Source organism: Crassostrea angulata, chromosome 7 (assembly GCF_025612915.1).
Source record: "Crassostrea angulata isolate pt1a10 chromosome 7, ASM2561291v2, whole genome shotgun sequence".
Classification (NCBI taxonomy): domain Eukaryota; kingdom Metazoa; phylum Mollusca; class Bivalvia; order Ostreida; family Ostreidae; genus Magallana; species Magallana angulata.
Window position 1 is genome coordinate 24,771,312 of NC_069117.1, and position 27,011 is coordinate 24,798,322.

The 27,011-nt window shown below is 33.2% G+C and overlaps 1 protein-coding gene across 4 annotated transcripts; it reads right to left on the reverse strand.

Annotated features, from left to right (window-relative positions):
- Positions 1-618: 618 nt before the first annotated feature.
- LOC128191609 (influenza virus NS1A-binding protein homolog A-like) lies at positions 619-26,963 on the reverse strand. Of its 4 annotated transcripts, none has more exons than XM_052863763.1 (12): positions 26,863-26,963; positions 8,234-8,607; positions 7,177-7,301; positions 6,142-6,270; positions 5,736-5,854; positions 5,219-5,335; positions 4,640-4,781; positions 4,239-4,481; positions 3,706-3,951; positions 3,282-3,407; positions 2,788-2,961; positions 619-2,504 (listed from the first exon to the last, which is right to left on the reverse strand). In XM_052863763.1, exons 2-12 carry the CDS (start codon positions 8,527-8,529, stop codon positions 2,137-2,139), a joined length of 2,085 nt encoding a protein of 694 aa, XP_052719723.1. In that variant the 5' UTR covers positions 8,530-8,607; positions 26,863-26,963; the 3' UTR covers positions 619-2,136. The 4 variants fall into 4 exon arrangements, with proteins under 4 accessions (XP_052719723.1, XP_052719722.1, XP_052719724.1 ...); XM_052863762.1 differs by lacking the exon at positions 26,863-26,963 and adding an exon at positions 11,170-11,409; XM_052863764.1 differs by lacking the exon at positions 26,863-26,963 and adding an exon at positions 10,290-10,657.
- Between the last annotated feature and the right edge of the window lie 48 nt (positions 26,964-27,011).

A 27,011-nucleotide genomic window follows, 5' to 3' on the forward strand; every position in this document is an offset into this window, starting at 1 on the left:
TTAAATTGAATTGAATTGATGTAACTATCTTGTAAACAATACAATAGTTTGCTCACCAAAACAAGCTGTCAAATCCTTAACGCCTCTCCTCTTATTCGCTTAGAGAAGCAGACTATCGAAATCGGACTTTTTAAAAGTAAAACCTCTATATGTGTGAAATTGGTGCTGTTTCAACTGAAATATACAGCCATACCTATTAGCCAATGACTGTACAGCTAACCATGAGAAGACCTCCGCCTTCATCAAATTGGAATTTGCAACATACTGCCAAAAGTCCAAGCTCTTGTTTAAAAGAATTTTTCTAGCTTTCTTCTTCATAATATTTTTAACGGAAAATGTCAAATTGGAAAACTTTCATTTTCATGAATACACTAAGCAGATCAGTTACCCTTGGACAAAACCAAATGGCTACAGGTGTGACGAGAATTGCATTTTTCAACCTTAGAAATCAATATGAATAAATTCTAGTTTCCTTCAGTCACATAGCACAAATTACACATACTTACTCTTCGATATATATATGCACTTTTTTGTACATAGACCAAAACACAGAGGAGGTTACGACTGTACAATACATTGTAAATGTGTGTATCTAAAAGTATAAACCACAACATAATGTTTTAAATCAGATATTTTATTCTACAGTTTGATTCATACTGATAAATCTTTTTCAGGAATGAAGTTAGTGTAAATCAGAAGAACAAAAATTCTTGAGGAAGAAAAATACAAAAACGCATGTATATAAAATAGATAAAAAGATGAGGATAGCGAGATGGTAAATCGTTCTTTTGATTTCTACTTTCTAAATATGTATGACAAGATGAAAGCAGATCTAGGCCTTTATGGATTCCATGCAATTAAACCTTTATACAAGAAGAAAGGACATCAAATACATTATGTAGGAAGTATACAAATCATCAAATACTTTATGTCAGAAATCAATCTCAATTCTCTTCAACATATTTCAAACAGTTGTAACTAGTACTGAATGTGAAGAAGCACTTAAGTCTAAAGCTTATAAACCAATTTAGAAGCACTCTTGTCACTTGCACAAAAAAAAACATACCGAAATTTCATTCACTCCTTAGGCAAAACAAAAACAGTTACAGGATCAAATCCCACCACAAAGATTAAAAATATCTAAATACTATGTACATGTAAATCATTAAAGCAGTTTACTCTGATAAAATGGCAGGATCAAACAGATATAGTAATTCTCCTCTTTATTGATATTACAAAATCTGGGAAGGAAATAAATGTACACACTGTACTAACATTCAGATAATGGTTTCCTTAATTTCTATGATTTACAAGAGCCTGAGCATTATCAAAATTTGATTAAAGTCTCCATTAATGGAATTTTGCTTCAAATCAACAAACTCCTTAGATATACAGATTACACATGAAATAAATCCCTGACATTGTAGCAACATTACAAATCAGTAAACATCACAATTATAAAGAAACAACCATGAGAACAAACATTGGTTTGGTACTTGTGTTGAACGAATTCAAGGTTTTAAAACTGTAAATACAGGCTTTTCTCATATTTGAGTTAAACTCAACAGGAGTTGCAACAATGATTTTGCTGAGAGCATTAACAATAATTCATTTAATTCATGTACATGTACTAGGTAAGAACGTTTTATGGTACATGTATATTTATATCACAATTGTAGCTTGGTTTATTTCTTTTATTACATTTTCATGTATAAATTACATTTTCTTATCACTTTATGACTTATATTTATTTTCACATATTTCATGTACAATTGTACATAACTAACCAACATCTGTAAACACAGAAATTTTATCAAAGTACTACAAACCAAGTTTTATTCACAAGCAAAAACATAAAGTTCAAATGAAAAAATGCCCAATATACAAAATGGCCATTCCAAAGTGCATCTGTGAATAACAAATGGTTTACAATAGTGAAGATCTAAATATATATACATGTACATTCATTTATTTCTAACCAACAATTTAAACCTACTTAAAAATAGGCAACATGTTTAATGAATTTCTTTACATAGGCTTAAAAATGATATATAAATATAATTTGAACATATTTCATTATTCTCTTTCAGATTCATAAGTACAAAGCCTCAGTCGGATAGAAAAATACAAGTCTGACTAATGACCATTAACGCCTTCCTGTGGAATGATGGCCGGGGTCTTCTCGCAGTTGTCATTTTGATCCAAATTCTGTAAACTTGTCCCTGAGTTTCGTTTTGCCATTTTTTCAGCAATGACTGAATTCTCCACTGGGAGATAGCAGCACCATTCTCCGTGAATATCAGAAAGAAACTCCATGCTGTCCAAGAACTTCTTGCCGCTGAAACCTCCCACAGCAAAGAAGCGATTACCACAGGTGACCACCCCCACATTGGCCCGGGGAATGCTGAGGGAGGGGCCCATTACCCAGCCCCTGTCTGGGGTCAGGATCTCGGTGGACTTCAGAGACTGGGAACCATCACTTCCACCAGTCAAGTACACAGTGCCTGTAGCAAAAGTACAAAGGACAAATATGACAGCTAATATATACTAAAGTATCTTAATATTGAAAACATTATGTCAATAATGTCTCCTAACTAAACTGACCTCACTGAAGTAATATTTTACACACATCAGTAAAAGAATTCTACATCAACTTGAACATGTACATAAACACTTATTTTCTGAATTTTTCTTTGTTTATCTAAATGTAGATATACATGTAGGCAAAATAAGAAGATTTAAACTCTCATATCCAAAGAAATGCTATGAAGAATATAATATGCTTACCATTGAATACATCACAACCTGCCCCTCGACGTGCTACATTTAGCTGGGGTCCAAACTGCCACTTCTTCAGTTCTGGGTCATAGATTTCCACAGAGTTGAGGCAGATCCATGAATCAGTGCCACCGATCACATAGATTCTGCCCATATAAGTACAAACAGCTGCCTGATATCGTGCTAAAAACAAGTAAAAAACACCCCAAAATCAATTAAAGCACCCACTTGTTTAATTGTAAATACATGTACATCCATTTCATATCATCGTCGCAAGCCATGGGTTTCCTGTCTATTCTATTTGTGGAAATAGAATGGACACAAAACCTGTAGCTTGCGACGATGGTTTTATACAAGCATAAATATTCTATGAATTACCTTCTTGACTTTAGATCTAATGCCTAGGAATTTAACAGCAATATTTCTGTTTGCAAGCTTAATCATTTACTTGAAAAATGAGCTTGAGTTTCCGTAATAGCAATGTAAACAACAATGATATAAACCTGTATTCAATGGAGCTATGGTTTCCCATTCATTAGTTTGGGGGTCATACACATGACACTCATTGGAACTCTTCTGTCCCAGGCATCCTCCAATACAGTACAGTTTTTCATCAAGTGATGCCAATCCTAAAATGAAACATTCAACATTGCAATAGGAATGTCCATCTACTGGGGGCAAATTTAAAAGATTTATATGTCACTAAACCAGAGCCTCTCACAAGATGTGGGAGGATTAACAGGTATGCAATGCAAGCACAAACCAAACTGGCCAGAAGCAACATTTATTATGTCTGTGAGGTTGTAGTGTAATGCAAAATGCTAAGTTAAAAATAAACACTTATCTTTTACTATTGAGTTATAAGAATTTTAAGTTGTTAAACAATATCTCTGTTAAGTATCGAAATACACCTCTGATTCAAAATACCTTGAGACACTTTGGCATTTCGGGCTTCTCCACGAGTGATCCATATTTTTTGGTTGGGGTCGTAATATTCCAATTCTCTCTGCTCCCTAAAGCCATCTGATCCACCAACTGCATAAATAAAACCTCCAACTGAGGCCACACTGAAACGTCCTCGCTGGACCCCCATGTTCGCTAGTGGAATCCATTTGTTGCTGTTTGAATCAAACGTCTCTGATGTTTTAAGACATTCAGATCGGTCATATCCACCTGTTGCAAATACATGTACATTATAAACTCAACTGATATGTCTTACATAAAATGTATTTAAGCAAGTATTGAAGCATATACCACATGTAATGTATCAATAAAAAACATGTTACATGTATTACAACCAGATACTGTTGTCCCATTAAGAAGCTTATTATTTAAATTGATGGATTACTTTCTCAACTTAATAAATAACCAAATTTTCTTCCTTTAATAACTGAAATAATTTCTATTTATGAAAAAAGTATCTAAAAAACCTCTGTATTTTTATTTAGTGAACAACTAACCACATGCTACTAGCTGCCCATTTAAGACCTCCAATCCAAAAGCACAGCGTGCTGTACTCATCACTGCCAGTGGAGTTAAAGAAGACTTGCTGTCAAAGAATTTGGTGGGAGCCACAATGCTGTTGGGGGGTGAGTCCGGTTCATCTGGAGTGTTAGTGCCACTGGGAGCAGTCGGAGCTCGGTAGTGAATAGAAATAGCTGCCATCACACCATTCAACATAGCAAGAGCCATGCAGGATTTATCTAATTAAAATATGTGTTGGACAAAAAAACCACAGATGTTACAAATTACAAAAAAAAATAAAAATCAGATTTTCGTTTACAAACATGTACTGCTATAAATTAAGTACACAATTCATTAACATTGAGAATTCACTCTCAATTATAACATGTGGATGCACCTTTTATTTGATGAGTAGCAATGATACTCCATTCCTTCCTGGATACAGGTCCAGTAGGGTTGATACTGAATTTCCTGACCTGTCCAATGCTGCCATTTGTTATGTGCTTCTCTGTTCCATCTTTTGGTTTTGGAATATTCATCTATAAAAATATTTGGCAAATTTTCAGATATATCTGTATAAAAAAGCAAAGAGGTTTGACTTTCAAAATAAGGTACTTGTCTATGGTAAAGATTCTGAAAGTATAAAAATAAGAAAGGGGAGTAGGAAAACATTATTTTTAAGCGATTGTCAGCACCAAAGAAATCAAGTTCAACATTTTGTTCTACAACCAGCCCGGTTGGAAATTATCATACTTCATGCTGTAAAGTAGATATGCTGTGTGCAGGGTCATCTCTGTAGCAATGCACCTACATGTACATCATAATTTATCAAAATCAGACGTTCAAAATTCAATTCCTATTTGGACCTTCAATTAAAGACTCCTCTTTTAAGTGTATAAAAGTACAAACTATTCAAGGCATAAATCATGACCCAAAGTGGTTGGATTTCCTTGCAACTAAATGTAACTTCTCTTACCTTTTTCATGCTCTTTTTGTAATCCTGCACAATACCATCCTGATCTTTGACCACTTCATCGCTGACATCTTTGAAATCTGTTAAACTGTTGTCTGTATTTAAATTCAATACATTAACCTGTAAAAACAAACACATAAAATGTGCATTTTGTTTTTGTTGTCTTTTTTTTCAACAATGACTTTAGGATCAACTTTCATGAATATATGTACACTAACTGTACTTAAACCATGAAATCTAACCATCAATGTACCGGTACTAAATAAATGCTGTAATAAATACAATATCATTAATTATGACATCAAGTAACAGTTCAGCATTTAGTGATGCAGCATTGAAACTTGCAAGAACATGAATACATGCTACCGGTAATTAATCATATACCATATAATTAATACTTCAAACATTGTTAATAGCCCTTTCAAACGAAATTCAAATGCCATTGTCAAAATTCAATTTATATCAGAAACTATAGTTTTTTCTTAGTGCTGTATCAAGGTATCAAATACCAAAGGTTTACCTGTTCTGTTAAATCTTCAATTCTTGGTTTGTTTGGGTCAACATTTTCTCTTGCCCAAGCCAGAACTAACTCAAACATGTGTTTTTCATTACTGGATTCTAATAGATCTTGATCAGCCCCTAAAAGGCAATCATCACTAATGTCAAAATCTTATAGCTATGGTAATTCTTTTCTTACTAAACACTTTGGTAGACATGTATCTTAATTTCAAAGATTTGAACCTTTATATATCTCAAACTTTTCTAACATTTACTTGTTTCTTGGCCTTGGTTACAATCAAGAAAACAAGGTTTTACTGTATACAACATATATTTATGGTTGAACATTACTTGTATTGATAATCAATGTTACTTATAAATTCATAACTGTTTGGATAACTTAAATTTGTCTTTTTCTAACAATGTACCTGTTATTTCAACTGGTATTTGGGGTAAGCCATAGAATTTCTTGCTCTCAGTAACTGCCTTGATGTTGTTTTGAATGAAGTTATCAATCGTTTGCCTAAGCACCTCATCTTCAGCAAACATCCTTATACCTGAAAAGTGACAATTGCAACACATTGAAAAAATATCCCTTCTCTACCTAAATAAATAAAATTTCTCAAATCCCCATAGAAAATTAAACCCATGTTTCATTTTTTTTTCTCAATATTAATATATCAGAGTATTTTCTAAACCCAAGAAATTAACAATTCATAAATTTAAGCAATGTCATACTGATCAAAGCTTACATATTCCCTGCATTGGGATACAAAATGATATCTGTAAAAAAGATCTGGCAGCAGTCAAGATAATCACAAATAATTCTGTGCATCTGGTTTCTTTTAAATAAATTTTTTAGGCCAAAATGCAAATGTTGTCTACAATAATTATTTTATTACTTTTCATATATTTAAAACTGCATGGCCAGAGAACGTGGCCTAATCAGAGTTTTTCAGACATAATAATTACCAAGCAGATATTAATTCCAGATGCACAGTTATTCAACAAAAGAGGGATTCCACAATCAATAGTGAAAATTAGAGCAATTGAATTGTAATGAATTTTCTTGATTGTAAATGGACTTCTTGTAAATTATCAATCTTACCGTCATTCTGACAAATTGTACATTTGCCTCGAGTCCTACTAAGCTCTGATAGTCTACTTGTACTTGAAATGAAATTGGAAAAGTGAGCGCTTAAAATAAATTATGAGTTCTAGTTTTTGTTTGGAATGGTGCTTACCAGATTTTTACTCTCTTTTATGTCATGAAATCCCTCAGTTAAGATTCCTAGAGAGGACAATACTCTGTCAAATCACACAAAACTACTCCACTGAACAACACTGGATACCAAGTAACAAGACCCATATCCCCATGGCAATGCATGGAACCCATGGGTGATACTTGAAAGGTGGAAGGTAGAGAGGGTGAAAAGCCTGCCCTGGGGTGGGAGACCATGTACCTAAGCAGTTATCACTGGTCAGGCTTGCTGTCAGGAAACTGCAACATGCATTTGCGGCATCGCTGAGTTTCAGGAGTGTGGCCATTCTATAAACAGGTTTAACATGCTCCTCTGGGACCTCAAGCCTACAACAACAAAATTATGTGAAATATTTACCAGTTAACTCATAAATTTATAATCTGTGGTTTCATTAATATTCATTGTCAATTTTTTCTGAGAATAAAAATCAATTTTTCTAGAAAGATAAATTTCCAAACAATAGTATGACCATTAAGATTTTTGTTTTAGGTTTCCAGCTTTTTTGTGTCTAAATCAAACAATGAAACCCTCACTAATAAGATTTCAACAAATAATGATGAAATCAAGAGAGGATTCGTCACAATTCACCACAAATATTAACTTAAAGAATTATTGAAAATGTAAGTTGAGAGGAAAGAATGATATTTTATTTGAAACATTTGATAAAATTGTTTTCATCTAAGCCATCTTTTTAATTACTCAATACTATTACTGAAAAAGAATGAAAATTGTCATAACAATCAGGGTATTATTGTTCGTTTTACTTATCAATGAGTTTTGTAAATTTTCTCAAAGATCATGATTAAGAAAATCGTTACAATACCAAATGCATACAAAAGCTTTATGGAATCCAAAGTTACTATAGCTTTTTTTTTTAGTTCAATTTGACTTGTCAAACGAATAATAATAGACCTTTTAAAATATGTAACAAGTAACATGGGACTAGCCATACACTGAAAGATATTTCTCTTTAAATATAACAAATCTCTGCACTGATATATACTTTACACAACCATTTTAAGGCTTTGTTTGTTAAACTTTGCCAAGTAAAGAAATGCTATTGATCCATAATCAAATAGGGTTGTTATCCACATGAATTAAAAATCTATACATAATGCTTTCACAGCACAGAAGTCTCTACATTTGGAAATACTTCCACAAAAAAACCTGGCATGAATCCAAAGACTTCGAACATAAAAGTGAAAACTAAATTAAGGAAAAGAATTATCAAATGAATAATAGATATAGCTCTCTGTACCTTCCTGTATAAGCGTAGTCTAGTAAATACTCAAAACTGTGATGATCATCCACATTTTTCAGAACAAAGCTCTTCTCTTTTTCTTTCTTCTCAAACATGTGGAGGAAAAAGGGACTGGCTGAGGCTAGTACAGCCCTATGGACAGGGTACTCGTGGGCCCCTACCACCATAAGAGCATCGCACAGCTGCTTTTCCTTGCGTAGCTTACAGAGTCCAAATAGTAACGATTTCTCATAGCCAGGGTTTTCAAAGCTCAACGGAGCTTTTTTACAGTCTTCTATCAATTCCGACTCCATACTGTTGGCTGATAATCCTGACAATTGGTCGCTAAAGCTCAGCACATCTCTTCTTTATTAAAGTATCTGTACTTGATTCTGAAATAAAATGGTTTGGTAACATTACAAAATATTGGATTTCTTTCTTTGCTTTAATTTAATGTACAGCAAACTTATTAAACAGGCACTCTTAACATTCTTTTACACTTATCAAATCCCAACACGCTTCATTGTGCTTCTTTCAGCTATGCTGACTGTAATACAGCTATGGTAATAAACTAAGCAGCAACCTCCAGAGACAGAACATGATTAAACAAATGACAACAAATGTCAATGATCTACAGATCTAGTGTAACTTAAAAGGTCATTGCACCTTTGCAAAAACTCACACGATAAAACATCTGGTCATTCACATCAACACACTGTTATCATTTCTTACACTTGATTTAAGTAAATTAAAGTTTTAGAATACCCACTCAAAACTCCTTTCCCAAATTATCAATTTTATCTGGTATTAGAAGGCAGAGATGTAAGACAATGTACAATTAATGTACAATTTTAAATTTCCCACTTCGCAATAAGTGATCATAAGTTTTACGAACACAATTAAACTAAATGATTTCAACAAGGAAATTTGACACCGTTGTAGGAAGTATATCATTCAATGGATTTTAAAAGGCTCTACTCAACCTCTAAAGAATAATTTCAAAATGCATGAACACAAAATATTTAATCGCATAATCTATCACAAGCGTGTAGAAATATTACTACTGTACTACACTAATCTATTAGGCCTGTATAAGCATGCCACTGCCTACCTGTTACCATGTATTAGTTGTATAAACACAGTGGGCACAGTACCTCAATCAGTGGCTGAGCACTATCAGCACCACTCATCAGCATCATTACAACACTGTTCTTATCTCTTGTGTTGATTACCAACATTGCATGGGTTTCCGGTGTTGTGATAAAAATATATACCCCAGTACAACTGATGATATTGTTTATACCGTTCTGAGTAGATCTACAGACAGAAATCCTTGCATCAAGGGATATCAAAACCATGTTGTGTATAACAGCAATGTTGGTGAAACAACTGGCTACATTTGCTGCAGATCCATAGATATGAACCATTTGGTTCATCTGACATTCTTTTGACCATAACAATAACAAATAGTTTGGCTATTCTTCAGTCTATAATTCACAACAGAGGCTAGAAAACAGAGATCTCCCATAGCTAACAAAGAACACCTTGAACTTTCTTAAAAAAACACACACAAAAAACAGACATGTTTACCGGTAAACTTCGGATTACCTACTACAGAACTTACAACGTATAAAATTATGAATATCCAACCAAGAGAAATTTTACACAAAGTGCTTGTATGATAAGCAATTAATAAAATCTGATATCTAAAAGTGTAAGAATAACCTTGAATAATTAAGTGCACTTAACTAAACATTACCAATAACAAATGATAAGATAAATTTAAAAAAAAGAAGATAAACTCTAATTTTTCTTCCCTTACCAAAATGGGTTTGATAATAAATCTAATGTCATTGAAACAATTAGTAGGAATACCTTGCCTAGTATCCAATTATCAAAGTCATAGTGCATCCAAGTACTAACTGTACTGCGTTGTCAGTAACGATCAAGGTACACTGACACAGCGGCAGTCACCGTGCTATAATTCTGTGAACTCGAAAGCTTCACACATGAACAGGTGACATGCATACTGATAAGTGGAGAGTGACATTAGAATGCTATACAAATTACATACCGTGATAATCTGTGTCTTTTAAATTAAACCCAATCCAAGAGCATTGATCATACATGTTTATTCCATAGTGAGACTTAAACCAACTAGTTGATTTGTAAACTCTATTGGATTTTTCAGCAAGACCTAAAAGAATTATCCTGAAGCATCTAGCTGACTTTCAAGGTCAAGAGGATTCATTTAAATCGGCAGCCAAATGGCAAAAGGGATGATCCCAGAATTCATAACCAGTGCCATTGTGGGTGTGTCAACACACTGGATATTGATTGGTTTCCTCCATGAGCTCTACTTCAGTAAAACATCCCATGTAAACAACACTGTATGCACTTTATTAAATACTTTCATTAATATGTTCATAGTTTCCCCTTTGAATAGTGTAAATTCAAGGAAATACCACAAATAATTTTTCCCTGTTGTTTTTAGAATGAAAATAATAGAAGAGGGAAAATTCTAGATAATAAATGTTAATTTATTACTACTTAATAAGAGATTTTTTTTCATATTATAAAAAACAAAGAAATTACCCAAAAATACATCAGTTATTATTAGGAGGTTGTTCGTATTCCAGTTTTTGTTTATCTTTTTTTTCCCACTTGGCCTATTGCCTACAGGACAAAATGAGCACTATTCACAAAAACAATACAGGATCAAGCCAGTTAGATTTGGTTGTCAATCATTTGTTGCAGTACATAGGCTATTCATTTATGACTTTGTGTCATAAAGAGACCAAGAAAAAAACCCCATCCTCATGGTTTAATTATCTTTACTAATCAGACAATATAAAGACCCATTGTAATAAGCTATGTCTCTCACAGAAACTTTTATCTGAAAAGTATAAAAATACATCATGCTCCCAATTCTGGAGAAATATTTTACGACCTACCTTTAGATTCCATAAGATGCGCAGTTACATGGGAGGTCTATAGAATGCACAATCACAGGCAATCAATGCTTGCTACTGATAACTGCTCTATGTAACAAATAGTTCCAGTGTGTTAAAGTGACTCTCTATATTAGTTACACCACCATACAATCCATACAAAATCAATAACACGTCAGCTATATAGTCTCTTTGCTAGCTTCTAATGCCAAGTCTTCATTCACTAAATTTCCAAACCAAACAAACATGAGTCATGTAAACCTCGTACCATGGGGACCTTGAACCAGACTTCTGTGACTTAACAAATTAAATCCATCGCCAGATTAAATCCGCAGTCCATACAAGTCATTGCTACCTCCACTGGAGAAATACGCTGAAGTAAAGCAGTTTAAATACATAGATCACTTTATCACAAGACAAAAACAGCTTCTTGAGGAAATGTTGATTTAAAAAAAGAACCCTTTATAATTTTATGTTCTGCATATGCTAAGCATAATAAATAACGGGTTGAATGGGACATGACCATATCCAGCTCAGCCAACTGATTCAAAATGCAAACTTTAAACTGACAGCATCAAACTACCGTACCTACAATTCAAAGTGGTAGAAGTAAAGATTTTATGGGGAGTTTTTCATCCTTTAATGTTTTATTAATTTCAACTTGGTTTTCCATCCCAAGAGGCATTACACACCTTCATATTCTTTGGGCTTCAATACCATCATTAAAGAAACTTACCATTGCATCTATTACTTTATAACTAGGCCTACTTATTATGCATAAAATACACATTCCAACATATATCATACCCTGTAATCACACCGACCAAAAATCAATGTGACCCTTTGGATAACCTGGAGACCAAGCTTTCAGAACATAATTCAGAATGACCAAAACAATATTGATTATCATAAAGTAAAATCAAAGGCTTGAAATCCTCTAAGGTGCATTACATTGTTAATTCACATTGTTTATTTTAAAACTATTGAATAAGTTAAAATCAATTTACACAGGATTGTTATATATCTGACTTGTTGTTGCCTGTTTATCCGCAAAGAAGAACCTCTAGTAAAACTTTTTTTTTATTTTGGGGGAGAGGGGAATGGGGTAGGGTGGGGTGGGAATGAGGCATACGTGTATTATTATTTGTTTTGTCATGTGATAAAAAATACTGATGGTTAAGCCATCTGATATAAAACTCTGTCAAATGTGTTTGTTTATAAAACAAAAAATATTGTGAATTATTCTCAGAAAATTTGAAGTAAGAACAAATTGACAAAGTTACTGTTGTTATATATATTACAGCATGCTCTGTATACCACACTAGTCTACATCATTTGGTTTCTTTACAAGTTGTAAGTTGTTATAATTGTAATAGTTGCTGGGGTGGGGTTTTTTTTTACGTGTAAACATGATGCATCTTAGAATGTTATGGTGATTATATCTAAAATAAACACTGAATATCACTGGATTGTTCAAGTACATACAGGGTTTGACACTAAGGCACGTCCGACCGACATTGTCTAGTAAACGATAGGTCCGGTCGGGTTAAATGTCTGTGTACTAGCCCGACTGGTCGTGTGAAAAAAAGTGTGCACATACTTTTTCTGTAATTTTAATATCAATAGAAGTAAAAACACCTTTTCCTAACAGACTTAAATTCTACAAACCGTAATTTAAGTAAAATCCAAGGACTAACCTAGAGGATGAAGTGGGGGAAATACTCATTTTTGATCGGTAACTTCGCCGGAATTTCCTCCGAACGAAAAGTCCAAGTCGCCCTGTACACGGAGTTCATATAATCGTGTAAATTAACCTCAAGGGCTATAAAGTGATACTTATTTCATTCTTAAGACGTCTAGATCTTCACCAACTCAGTTTATGCCTCTTGTGATTAATTAATCTAGTCTGTCTTATCTTTAGGTGTTATAAATACGGGTGATGCAACCACATGCTGTACAAAACGATGTTTAACAGTGAATTTGTTGGTAACTTGTAATTAGCTAATAACACTGCCAAATTTATGCTAAAATAATAATAAACCCCTTGTTTACAGTTATAATATCTTTTTAAAAAATCTAAATCCTCAACATAATGGTTGGGTTGCATGCAGACAGGACTAATGCCACCAAAATACACTAAAAAACAGAGACTAATTTTATTTGTCATTTTAGTTAACACAATTACAAAACATTTGATTTATAAAATATATGAATACATCAAATAATTTAAATTAAATAAACTTGATAATTTTTTTTTTCAATTTTTACAATTTGTTTTATTTTTTAATCATAATGACTTGTTTCTAATCTGATTTAAATTATTAAAGTTTAAATCTGTGTATATCATCATTATCATGATTATTGTTATGCCATTGTCAAGTAATGAAAGTCTCCCCGATTTCTCAAACTTCTCCATGTTTCTCTGTTAAGGAGAAGTAAAGTCTCCCTAAAGTTTTGTTGGTCCCTGGTCAACCATTGAATACTTGCATCATTATTAGTACAGTTTGAATAAAATTAAATCTTAAATAGTGCTTGAATGATTCATTATTGGTAAAGATAAACCAATACAATTAAACAGAAACAGGTATTTAATATTTTATGTTTGTCATTACTTCTATTTTATATTTTTGTCAAAATTGGTCAGGGCTAGTGGTAAAAGAGTCAGGGCTAGTAAAAAATTGCTGAGGTAGCCCGACTGGTCTAGTAACTAAAAAACTTAATGTCAAACCCTGACATAACTACTGTAAATTCCTAGTTAAACGTGAGGAATTAATAATAATATAATTCGCTAGAAGCACATCTTGCGGATTTTAAAATCTCGTTTTTAATTTTTGAACAGATGTAAACTATTTGGAATTATAATTTTAGTTATACCATTTGAAAATTAATATTTAGACTTGTGCAGAAACCTAAAAGGGAAAAATGGTGATTTGTGAGTGATGAGAGGCTGTATTCAATAGTTATGCAACATTGACCTTCATCAAATGACCTTGGACAAAGGTTATAAAACACCCCCAGGTGAAAGCAATCCTTTTTTGCCCAGTATAAGCTGAAACCAAGTATTTCTAAATAGGAAAGACTGAAGTTATGGACCAGAGAAAGAGATAAATAAAATATACAGTCAAGATGAAATGCATCCCCTTTGCAAACTTCAATTGCTTGGGGATGGAAATATTTCTTGAATACACCATCTACTATTAAAGAGCTTTACAGGCTACTTTAATAAATACCTTTCTTTTTATTCATAAATATAATATGGGTATATCAGTTGTACAGAAAAACTGTCATAATACTTTCATGTGTAAAGTAAGGAGTATTATAATTTAGACCAAAATTGTCACATATTTATCCCTTACAGTAAATCTCTGTTGTAGCGAATTCCTAGGGACCACTGGATCTACTTGGTTATATCCATATTTCTTAATATTAACCATAATTTTAATGAATTTGTAATAAGCATAGCGAATTTGTTATATACCGGTACATGTTCTCTTCTACGATACACGACTACCATTTTTGTTTATATACGCATTAATTAAAATACATTTTAAGAAAATTTATTGTAATGGTTTTTGATGTATGATTGTTTATTTGTATTCATAAAATGCATTTGGTATTTATTAATGTATTTTAGTAACAACCGGAAGCATCGTTCATCATTATTATATGTCTAAAATGTATTTGATCTGTTGTATATCATTGTTTTACCTTGAAATTCATCCCATGTTTATCGTATGTTTTGTACTTTCATTTTCTCATACATCCGGTTGCTGGAACTTACATGTATGTGTAGCTTTTACCTAGAATAGTCGACCAAATGGGTTGCGCAACTAATTAGGTTGTTTGACATCATATATAAACGTGAGCATTTTAGACGTTGAGTCAGTTTACAGTTAAGTTTTGATCAGTTTGAGTTAAGTTTTAGGTCAGTTGAGTTTTATGTCAGTTTAGTTTAGATTAGTTTTCAAGTTAAGAAGTCAGATTATTTAGAAGTCGTTACCAGACAGTGTTTTTACAAAGTCGAAACCAGACGAGCCCAATATGGCAAGGTAATTGAATTTGTGTATTTTAAGAAATTATATTCTCTATTTAAACTTTATTTGAATTTCGGGGGATTTATAATAAAGTCTAGCAAGTGACGCTGCATAACTGGTTAATGTTTCTTGATTTGTTCAGTAATTGAATTAAATATCATCAGAATATAATTATAAAACCTTTATTTTATTTTGTTGTTGATTTCTTTTAAAATAACCGCTACCAGGTTTACCAAGCATAAATTTGCTACCAGAATTTAATTCAAGCGACTGTGTAGTGTGCAGCCAGCAAGCAAAATTTTTGTCTTGCCTAGATGGCCAAGTGGGTAGCGCGGTGGCCGCTCACTGCTAGGAGAATGGGTTTCAGAGGTGGTGAGTTCAAGCCTCGGTTGGGGCTGAGGTGGAGCTCCAACAAAAGTGAATTTCCCTGTGCTTTATATATATCTATATCATTCACTATGGGCAGGTATATGTCAATTTGAGAGTTATTGCAATGTTTGTGCTTATTATGAGAGAGAGAGAGAGAGAGAGAGAGAGAGAGAGACAGAGACAGACAGACAGACAGACAGACAGACCAAACCATAATTATTTGGCAATCAATGGCTTTAAAATTTGCTTATTCAGAAAAGTTGAAAGTTATTCAAGAATTACTTGGCTTTATTTAAACACGACACTTTGGACCCCCAGATTAGCATTCAAGTGACCACTGGGGATCATGATTTGAATACATTGTATAATCTTTTTTATAAATAAGATTATGAATTAGTTATCCCATTTTGTCTTCATTGGATTAAAAGAAGCCTTTAAAGGAGCCCATTCTCTTCACAAAATTTTCCCTTAAAGCTGCTTGGTCTGATTTTTTATCAAATTTTATGCACACCCTTAAACGAGGGCTATGCTTAGTATATGTATAATAATAGACATTGCAGTAGTTTTACCCGTCAATTACGCCAAATTTCAATGAAGAAAAATACGTACAAAATTTGCTAACAAAACAAACGACATTAAAAGGTACCGCGTTATTTCGTCTCACGTTAAATTTCACCCCTGACGACGAGACGGGTATGGTTGTACCGGTATTATGAATTTGACATCGCTTTAGCCTTTAAATAAAGGTCGAAATGATCAGACAAATTACAAATAAACATGTACATGTATACGTTTTGTTTGCTAATATTTCCAAAGTCTGCTTTCTTTACAATCGATGCATAGCATGCGGGCATCTTCGCTAGCCAAGGGTTTACGATCCACTCTGCTGGAGCAGAATGGATCGTAAACCCTTGGCTAGCGAAGATGAGCATGCGGGTTGAATAACCCCAATCATTCGGGGGACGAAACCAATCGGTTTCCTTTTCTAATCATTCCCGTGATGCATTTTGGTTTGTTTTTTTCGTTTACCCAAAGAGAAATTATTTACTTTGAATATTTCTAACTTTGAAAGGAGACTGATTTTGCTGGTGTAAATAGGAGAAAGTCCATAACTTTCTAAGATAAATAATTTGTATGAAAAAATTTTGTATGAAAAAATTTTGATACTGTAATTACTAAAAAATCGGACCAAGCAGCTTTAAAATTTTAGAATGTTTAGCTATCTAAGATACTTTGATAGCCTAAAGACTGATTTTTGATTAATTCTTTTTACAGTCAGTTGGCAAATGCTGCTCATGTGAACTTATGGGTCTTTGATTTTACTTTGACACACTTATTAATGGAATAATAGAATACAAAAGACATCAACTTGTTGGTATTATACTGAATGTTATCTCATTAACACACTTTCCTTATGCACATAGTAACAATATGCTTTTTGCATTACAGTTTCGGATTTCCAGGTGAAAATAGAACTGCTTTACTGGTATCTTCTTTTGTTATTCATATTTCTGGTAGTCTACTTCAAGTCCAGTAAATCTCTTACACAATACTTCTTCGACAGTCTTACAATAACTTACATGGGATGCAGAAGTTGAGGAAATGATTTGACAGCAAGTTATTGTATTATCCATAGTTTGCACCCTGGAAGCTTAGAAAATTGCAAAAAGGGGCAGTTATTTGGTATTTGTAAAATGTTCAAATTTTTCCATGATGTGTTTTTACTGAAAGAATGTTTGGAAATTTTTTTATTCAAATTCAGAAAACTCCCTTAAAGATTGTTATAAATACTTTCCTTCACAATAACAGAATCTACTCAAGTCATATCTACTGATTTATTTTCAAGGGAAACAAGTGAAAAGCTGTCAATGTGACAGCAAACCGGGTTTTCTTTAATGTGAACTGTATCCATAATCCATGTCAACCCGTATCCAGTGAAATGGATAAGGTGAAGGGTACCCTTTATGCAATATTTTGCCAAAAAATGACTAAGTTCAAAAGCTGGTATTTTTTTCATAAATAAACAGAAATCAAAATCCTATCAATATGCACATCTCTGATATATGTACAATTGATCTGAAAAAGAGCAACTTCCTATCTTGAAAACTGTAGGAGGAGTTATCCGTACAATGAGGGTACCCTATATGCAATATTTTGCCAAAAAATGACTAAGTTCAAAAGCTGGTATTATTTTCATTAATTATCGGAAATCAAAATCCTATCAATATGCACACCTCTGATATATGTACAATTGATCTGAAAAAGAACAACTTCTTATCTTGAAAACTGTAGGAGGAGTTATCCGTACATTACAATGAGGGTACCCTATAATCAATTTTTTGCCAAAAAATGACTTAGTTCAAAAGCTGGTATTTTTTTCATAAATAATAGGAAATCAAAATCCTAGCAATATGCACACCACTGATATATGTACAATTGATCTGCAAAAGAGCAACTTCCTATCTTGAAAACTGTAGGAGGAGTTATCCTTACAATTAGGGTACCCTTTATGCAATATTTTGCCAAAAAATGACTAAGTTCAAAAGCTGGTATTTTTTTCATAAATTATCGGAAATCAAAATCCTAGCAATATGCACGTCTCTGATATATGTACAATTGATCTGAAAAAGAACAATATCCTATCTTGAAAACTGTAGGAGAAGTTATCCATACAATGAGGGTACCCTATGTGCAATTTTTTGCCAAAAAATGACTAAGTTCAAAAGCTGGTATTTTTTTCATAAATAATAGGAAATTAAAATCCTAGCAATATGCACGTCTCTGATATATATTGATCTGCAAAAGAACAACTTCCTATCTTAAAAACTGTAGGAGGAGTTATCCGTACAATAAGGGTACCCTTTTGGCAGCTGCCTGCCCGCCATTTTCACCATTTTAATAACCGGATTTTTCCGTTGGAAAACCCGGATAAAAATCAAAATATTGGATCAATACACAACTGGTAGGTAACTTTCACTTTCAGGAAATATTCATCATTTGTTAGGTTGTATGTAGAATATTCATTAATCTTTTGACATTAGTAAGCACTGCTACTTTAAGTACAGTCGTTTTACCGGTAACGAATATTTGCCAGTATCGAATAATTTTTAGAAAAATTATTGGTGAAAAACGAAGTTAAGGTTTTAAAAAAATCCAAGCTAGGTAATTATAATACAGAAATAAATATTCTATCAGTGTTTGGAGTTGTTTGACATTTGCTAGATTATTTACTGTATTATTTACAAATTAAAAAGGTGACCCAGATATGAACTGTCGGAAGTGCAAGGCAGAAAAAACGAAAGTGTGAAAACAATTAAACCTATCTATGAGAATTAGTTTGTTATTGAATCCTTTTTAGTGGATAATTAGTAATTGTAATCCATTTAATGAGATTATGCATCACATTAAATAATAATTGAGCTTTGAATGAAATTGCGACTTCAAATAGAACCATATGTAGTTTTCCTAGTGTCCCCCCGAAATATTCTGTCAGAAGTGATAGAGGGCGCTTGATTCGATACTGGAAAAAGTATTCGAAACTAGGAAAATGGAGGGGATGTTGAAATTACTATCTCCGTAATTCATCCTTTATATTTTCGGAAGTTTGATATTATAATTTAGAAGGACAAAGAAACGTGATTTAAACAAAAAATAAACACATTTGGAATTCCGATAATAATAGTCGCATGCACGGCGAAACTGCATACTGGTTCGTTACCGGTAAAACGACTGTATTTACACAAAGAGCCACGTTTTGTCAAAAGTGATGGCATTTTGTTTCTTTTTTTTATTTTCGAGAGAAGTGTCTATCTTTTTTAGTTTTCTTATTAATAACGTGTTTTAAAAACAAGACTATGCATATTGGACACATACAATGCAATTTGAGTACAGACCTGCAGCTACCTCACTGTATGTGTATTTCCATGCACAAACAACAAACTAACATGAAATAATAGCAATGGTCGGTCAAACTATTTTTCATACTTAAATATGTAAAGTCAAACTGTTTTAATGCTACCACTCATACAAAGATACAAAAATAATATGTTTTACGGTGCTACCGTTCTGGCGAGCGCAGAAAGAATTACACATACCTTGCATCATTGTCAAATTATAGTTTTATTTAGGTATCAACGAACGTCAAAGAATTATTTAGAGAGTATTGCTCTTCAATACGTATGCCAAAGGTACTAATTTTAATGGTTATTATACATACAGCGCAACCCCCTACCCAGAGAGAGAGAGAGAGAGAGAGAGAGAGAGAGAGAGAGAGAGAGAGAGAGAGATGTTTGTAGGTGTGTAATTTCCCACCTTTAAATTTAATGGTCTGACTATATGCAATATCTACATAATTTTTTTACCTGTTTATTTTATCATCTTATTCCTTTTTTATTTAGTTCAAAATGTCCTATTGTTTATTTCCTCCCTACTCATATACTTACCTGCCTACTGTACATGCATGCACAATTAGTTTAAATATGGATCGATGTGGCAGTAAAGTAAGGCTCTTGCAAGTATATATTATTTATAAAATCTCTATATTAAAAAAAGATTAAAAACAAATCATATGTCAATGAGGCAGGTATCGCAGACTATACTGAAATAGCCAGTACACTCATTACAGATGTTTGATCCACCTCTAAATTTTTCGCGGGAAATATAGCGCGAGTGCACTGTGACGTCATCCATGACTTTGTTCGTCTTTGTTTACGTTTCTCGACTCAATACGAAGGTATGGAAGCATGTAACAAATCTTTTGAGTCTCGCCAAAGCATATGCGGTACTCAAAACGTGTCTTCAAACTTTAAGTCACCGTAAATTACGAGTTAAAAGTCGGCCATTTTTGCGCTGATACTAAAACAAGTCCCACGGGGAAAACAAGTCCCACGTAAGTCCCACGTAAGTCCCACGGCAAATGCGGTTATATATCGATATAATTATGATTGATTATGATTAAATGTGATAAAATAATATTAATTCACACAACAAAATATTTTTATAAGCTTTTATAACGGATTTATCGACGAAAAATCAAAGCTGTTGGTAAAGGTAGATAACTCGTACGTAGAATTCATACGGCAGCAGAAGAAATCTATATGCCCGCCGTTTAATTGATGGATAATTTTAATTTTCTCCAGCAAAATAAAATCTAATAGCAGTAAAAAGTTGACTTTATATTCAATAATTAACACAAACTAAGTAAAAATCAGGTAAGTAGACAACTCATACGCAGAATGCATTCGCCCACCGAGAAAAGAACACTCCTGCCGCTTACCTGATGGGTTATTTTAATGTTTTATATTTTCTAACTTAAAAATGATCATATTAATAAAAAAATTATTATGCCTGTCACTGAGGCTTTTATGATAAATTATAATACAGTGAAAGATTTAAGAACTAGTCTATACGAAACACACAAGCCTGAAGGAATGTACATGTGTACGCTTAAATTACCCTTGTCGAATACCTACCTATATTATATACATAATGGATATGATTTTTTCATTACCTAGTTTTTTTTTTTAATCAACTGTATGTACGGGGGTTGTTAGAAAACTTCGCGGACAGTGATTTACGGCAAAATTACTGTGAACTTTGTAGGATGGCGTATGTTTTATTTCAAAAATGACTACCATTTGAAAATAAGTATGCAAAAAATCATATGAATTTAATTTTTTTTCCCAAAAGATACAGCAATTTTTACTTTGCGTGAATTAGATTTACGGAGCAATATTTCATATTTCCACGAAGTCAGGTGACGTCAAACAACTGAAAGTCAAACATGCTACTCTTTTTCAAAGTAAACACCTTTCAGTTCCACACACTTTTTAAGACATTTAACCGATTTATAAAATGCCCGTTCATACCATTATTTGTCAAGCTTTTGTATAATGCCTTTTGTGGCATATCGTAGATCATTTAGGTCCAAAAATTTCTGTCTAGGCAGTTTCGACTTTAGATGAGGTAAATAAGCAAAATCTATAAGTGCAAGATCCCGGCTGTAAGGGGGGGGGGGGGGGTCCGCAAGGGCTAAAAAACAGTTTTTCCATTTTTAAACCTCTGTGATTCAAGTTGAAAACGTTTTTCCTATAAAAAAAAAAATAGTAGCATTCATATAAGAACCCATGGTCTCCATCGGGGATTTTCCTGCGTGCATACAAAATTAAATGACGACTTGGTGCTCCAAGATGTCCATAAATATAACAGACGTTAAAGTTGTTGACTCATTTTCAAGCGTTGTTCGTCCAAGTTCGGCGATAAAACGGTCAGAAATTCTTCAACTTAAAACTTTCCTAAAATGACCCTCATAAGTTATTGTGATGTCATATGAAATATCGTTTATTTTTATGCACTTCAACGGTACATTTTCTTAATAAGGAGAAATGTGTACAAAATATTAAAAAAAAAAATGACATGCTCCGTGAAGCATATTCATCAAATAATTAAGCTGCATATTTTTATAGTGCATTTAAAACAAACAAATCGTTTCATATTTCTTAGAAAATAAAAGTTAAATCTGAAAAGTTTCGCTAGTATCATGTAAATAGTCCGCTCACAAGTCAACTTGTCCGCGAACTTTTCTAATAACCCTCGTATACATGATTATTATTAATATTAAAACGTAATAAAAACCATCCGTTCATCCAAAATATTTTTGAGGGGTATATTCAGGTTTGTTAAGGGAGGGGATCGAGGAAATTTAAGATTGATTTGTTCCACGGGGGGCGGAACTCCAACTCCAACTCCCCCTCCCCCACCCCCGAATCCCATATAGAATCAGCTCATGAAAAGTATGTGATCGAAAATCATCTACAAAGCCAAAGAAAAATTCTTACATCTTCTCCAAGTTTTTCAAGATGTAAACAGTTACTAACATTGTACAGAACTGATTGTGTATATACGAAAATGTGCGTGCACTTTGCTTTAAACGTATATCCTTTCTCCATATAAATTTACTAAAATTATGAATTTTGGAGAACAAATAATTATAAAATCTGGAATGCTTACACAAGTACGTTAGCCTGTTCTTTTTCATATCTAGATCTAAGACTTTCACTGCCTAGTTCACCAAATTATATGTAAATCTTCAAGTCCTGATTTTGTTTCTAAAAACAAATACATGTATAACATACGTCATTCATAAGACTGTAGCAAAATAGTGCAACGAATGTAACCGGGTATATTTTGGTTTCAATTTTTAATGGAGGAAAAAAAAGCACCCGGTTCAATGTTTAACGTTTTAAAATGATTCAACTCAATGACATGGCAATTTTCTTGGTTAATATATGTCTGGTCTGTTTCGTAAATAATAATGAATTATACTTTCCTTTACAAAAACAATTTTGTTTTTCTGTATCTTATAAGCTTCTCAAAGATAGTAACACACATGTTTAAATGTTTATGGCTATGAATGTACTATAGAAATTATACTTAAGTTTGACTAGTTAAAACACTGATGGCGTATAATATTTTTTGATTAAGTGTTCAGTGTAAGTGTACATGAGATATATAAGGATTGAGTGTTATACGTCTTCAATTTCATATAGATTACATGAAGATTACATATAAGTTTTAATTGGGTGTCAGAAACTCTGATAATTCTGTTGCATGTAGCGACCTTGCTCTATCAACGGGAATAATAAAAGTGGACTGCATAGTATTTTGAAACATAACTTTTTTGTGTTTCGTAGATCTACTCGTTCATAACTGTTATTTTTCCTAGTCACCTAAAACATTGAGAGAGAGAGAGAGAGAGAGAGAGAGAGAGAGAGAGAGAGAGAGAGAGAGAGAGAGAGAGAGAGAGAGAGATGGGGTGGGGGTTGTGTACACGGTGTGCTTCACGGTCGTCTCCCAATATACATGTAGGTAAAGGTCTATTGTTTCTTAAGCGACAAAAAAACCGTTCAATTCACACAGAATATACAAGAAACTAACACGTGTATATATACACGTGTATAGGTAGAGCCAACGATCACCAATCATCTTTGGACATGTAGCCCCCCCCCCTTCCACTAGCCCCAAATATTATAGTAAAATAGTAAAGGAAATAATGTGCAAGTTATTTTGTAATTAGTACATGATTTATAATCAAAAATACATTAATCAACGTGTTCGTGTTCAGATTGTGACATGATGGTCCCGCTTCTTTTTTTTCTTTTTTTTTTTATACAAAACTCTGCGTGTAACCGTTTGAGGGAAAGTGAAGCGAGTGATTGTTTGTCGTATGAAAAACATGCACATGTCAATACATTAAAAATTCAATAATATTTGGTAATGCAGCCATGCATTATTCTTGCATTATTCTTGACTTTCTTTTTATCAGGGACGTATATACTTAGTATATACGTCCCTGTTTTTATCAAATGTAAAACATTTCTCGACCCTCGATTCATTCTGTTCAGTGTGATTCATTAAAATTGTCGGAATGACATTTTGCTTTTCGAACATTTAGAATGTGAATGTTGCAGTGGAACGCTTACCGACTCGCTACAAAAATATTAAAATATGTCTATCAGTTTGAAAATGATTGATATATTGGCGCACAGATTTTTTGTGCATGTCCTATAGCTATTTATTTATTATCCCGTTTGCTTGATAGTTTTCTCTATACATGTATTTTAATTGTATTGAAAAAATACATGTACTAGAACAGTTAAACGCAGGTTCAACTACACACACACATATATATATATATATATGTATTTTTCTATCTCGATGTTTGTATGGTTTTTCCGTTCATGAAGAGAGAAAGAAAGAGAGAGAGAGAGATGAATGGAGAAGACGGAGAAAGAGATGAAGTGAAAGAAGGAGGTAAACAAAGAAAGAGAGAAAGAAATGCATGTTTATAAATAACATACTTGTATACATATACGTTTGTGTGATTCTAGCAGTTATTCAGGCACGAAGCATCAGGGGGGCCCCACTTTTTCTTGCAGCAACAAATTTGTTAAAATATACATATAAAAAATTGAATTATCATGGAGTTCGCCCCCCCCCTTTTTTGGGAGTATATAAAGAAATGATATGAAAATAAGGAAATGGGGAATGAGATTGAAGTTTTATTTTATACTACGCCAGCCCCCCCCCCCCCCCCCCCCCCCCCCCCCCCCCCCCCGGATTAGGATATTAAAGATTTTTGGAAACTTTAAATTCCCCCCCCCCCCTTTTTTTTTTGCTTGTCAAGATTTTTTGGATGAGTCTGGACCCCCCCACCACTTTCCAAAACGATGCTACGTGCCTGTTATTATGAATAATTCGATAGGTTTCCGAATAAATAGGGGGAATATAATGGAAATCTCGCGAAAACAGCTTGATTCCTTGCTGAAAACTGACAAGCAAACAACTATATATTTATAAAAATATGACGTTCTCTGCTGGTTTCTAGTTTTGAAACACGATTTTTCATTCATTATGTAGAAAAAAAAAACATTTAAAAAACAGAGTTGGTCTTTAGACCCAAAGATCGTGGAACAGTCTCGTGAACGGTAAGCTGCCGTAGTCTAGAATGTTCTTGCTGACAACAACAATTTAATAACAATACATGTATATGTTAGTATAACTCATGAACTTCCATCAAATATTTATTTCAATCATCATTCTTTTTTTTTCTTTTTTCTTTTTTTGGAGTAGATGCAAGATTTTTTCTTTGACTTTTAGGAAGATTTTCACCACTAACAGACTTTTCATGAACTAATCTAGATGGGATTCGGAGGATGGGGTGGAATCCCCCCCCCCCCTTGGAAAAAAAAATCAAATTTCGTAAATTTTCATCGTAAAATGACCAAAAATATGCCTCAACCCCCTCCCCGACAAACCTGAATACCCCCCTACCCCCCAAAAAAAACTCTGAATGAACGCATGGTTCTGTCATGTTGTAAATTTTGAATTTACTGGGTGGGTGTAAATAAAAAATTTCCAACATGTGTAAATTTTGTATTTAAACCCACCAGTAAATTCAAAATTTACAACATGAAAGTTCTTAGAGAGAACAGAACTGGGTCAAACTTATAAGGAGTGATATACGGACTATATAAAACTCGTATCACCCAACTTCATGTAGTATAATAAATTAATCACAGCAATAAGTAAATTTCTCTTCTGAACATAATCATAAGGCAAAATGTTAACTTTACAGCCATCTGAAATAATTTACAAATAAAATGACATAACTATAAATGGCAGGCGTGCATTTTAAATCCACAGAATTCTGTGTTAGACTTTTCCCTTTATTTTTAAGTCATTCGCGGTTTTTTTTAAATTTGCGTAAAGAAATTAATAATTTTATCTATGCATTTTTAGTACAATGAAATAAAAGACTAACATACAAAAAAAAATAAATAAAATAGAAAAATTAGCAATTAGTTGTTTAGATTATAGATTCTGAGTAGTTTTTTTTTTACTTTCATGATTTTTACTAATTTAGTGAGTGTTAATCAATAAATGTGGGGTTTTTTTTATCAATATTAATATGATAATTTTTTAAAGTTAAAAAATAAAAGTAAAACATTAAGATCGCCCATCAGGTAACATGGGTAAGCGGCAGGTGTGCTCTTTTCTCGGCTGCGAATGCATTCTGCGTAGGAGTTGTCTACTTACCCAACTTTTACTTAGTTTGCGTTATTTAATGAATATAAAGTCATTTTTTTTTTATTGCTATTAGATTTTATTTTGTCAAAGAAAATTTGAATTATCCATCAATAAACAGCGGGTATACAGATTTCTTCTGCTGCCGTATGAATTCTACGTACGAGTTATCTATTTTTACCAACAGCTTTGATTTTTCGTCGATTAATCCGTAATAAAAACTTATAGAAATATTTTGTTGTGTTAATTATTATTATTTTATCACATTTAATCATAATCAATCATAGTTATATCGATATATAGCCGCATTTGCCGTGGGACTTACGTGTGACTTACGTGGGACTTGTTTTCTCCGTGGGACTTGTTTTAGTATCACCCCCATTTTTGGCATAGCACCACGGGTGTAAACATTAGAGAGCATTATGGGACGTAGACAAAAAATTTTGTTTGATGAACTGTAGGTTTAGCTCGTTCTTTTTCCCGCGCACACTGGTTCTTAGAGCTCGCTTCGCTAGCCGGCGCTGCGCGCCGGCGAGCTGCGCTCGCTATTATTAAATATCATAGCACTTTTCCTTAAAAATTAGAACAGCTGTAGAATGCACTAAAAACAAATGCGTAATTAATAATAACGTTAGTGGTTTCATTTCAGTGAATATTTAAAAATATTTTTCTTATGTGAATTATAACAACACGAGTAAAATATACTTACTAGTCATTAAATCGTGTTATACCCGCTAATTACGTATTACGTCTGCAAACTGAAGTCTGAAAACACGTTGCGAGAGGGAAACTTTTCATTTGACAGGTCGTTCTTTTTCGATTTCGGTCACGTAAAATGGGGAGGGGGTTCAAGAAAAG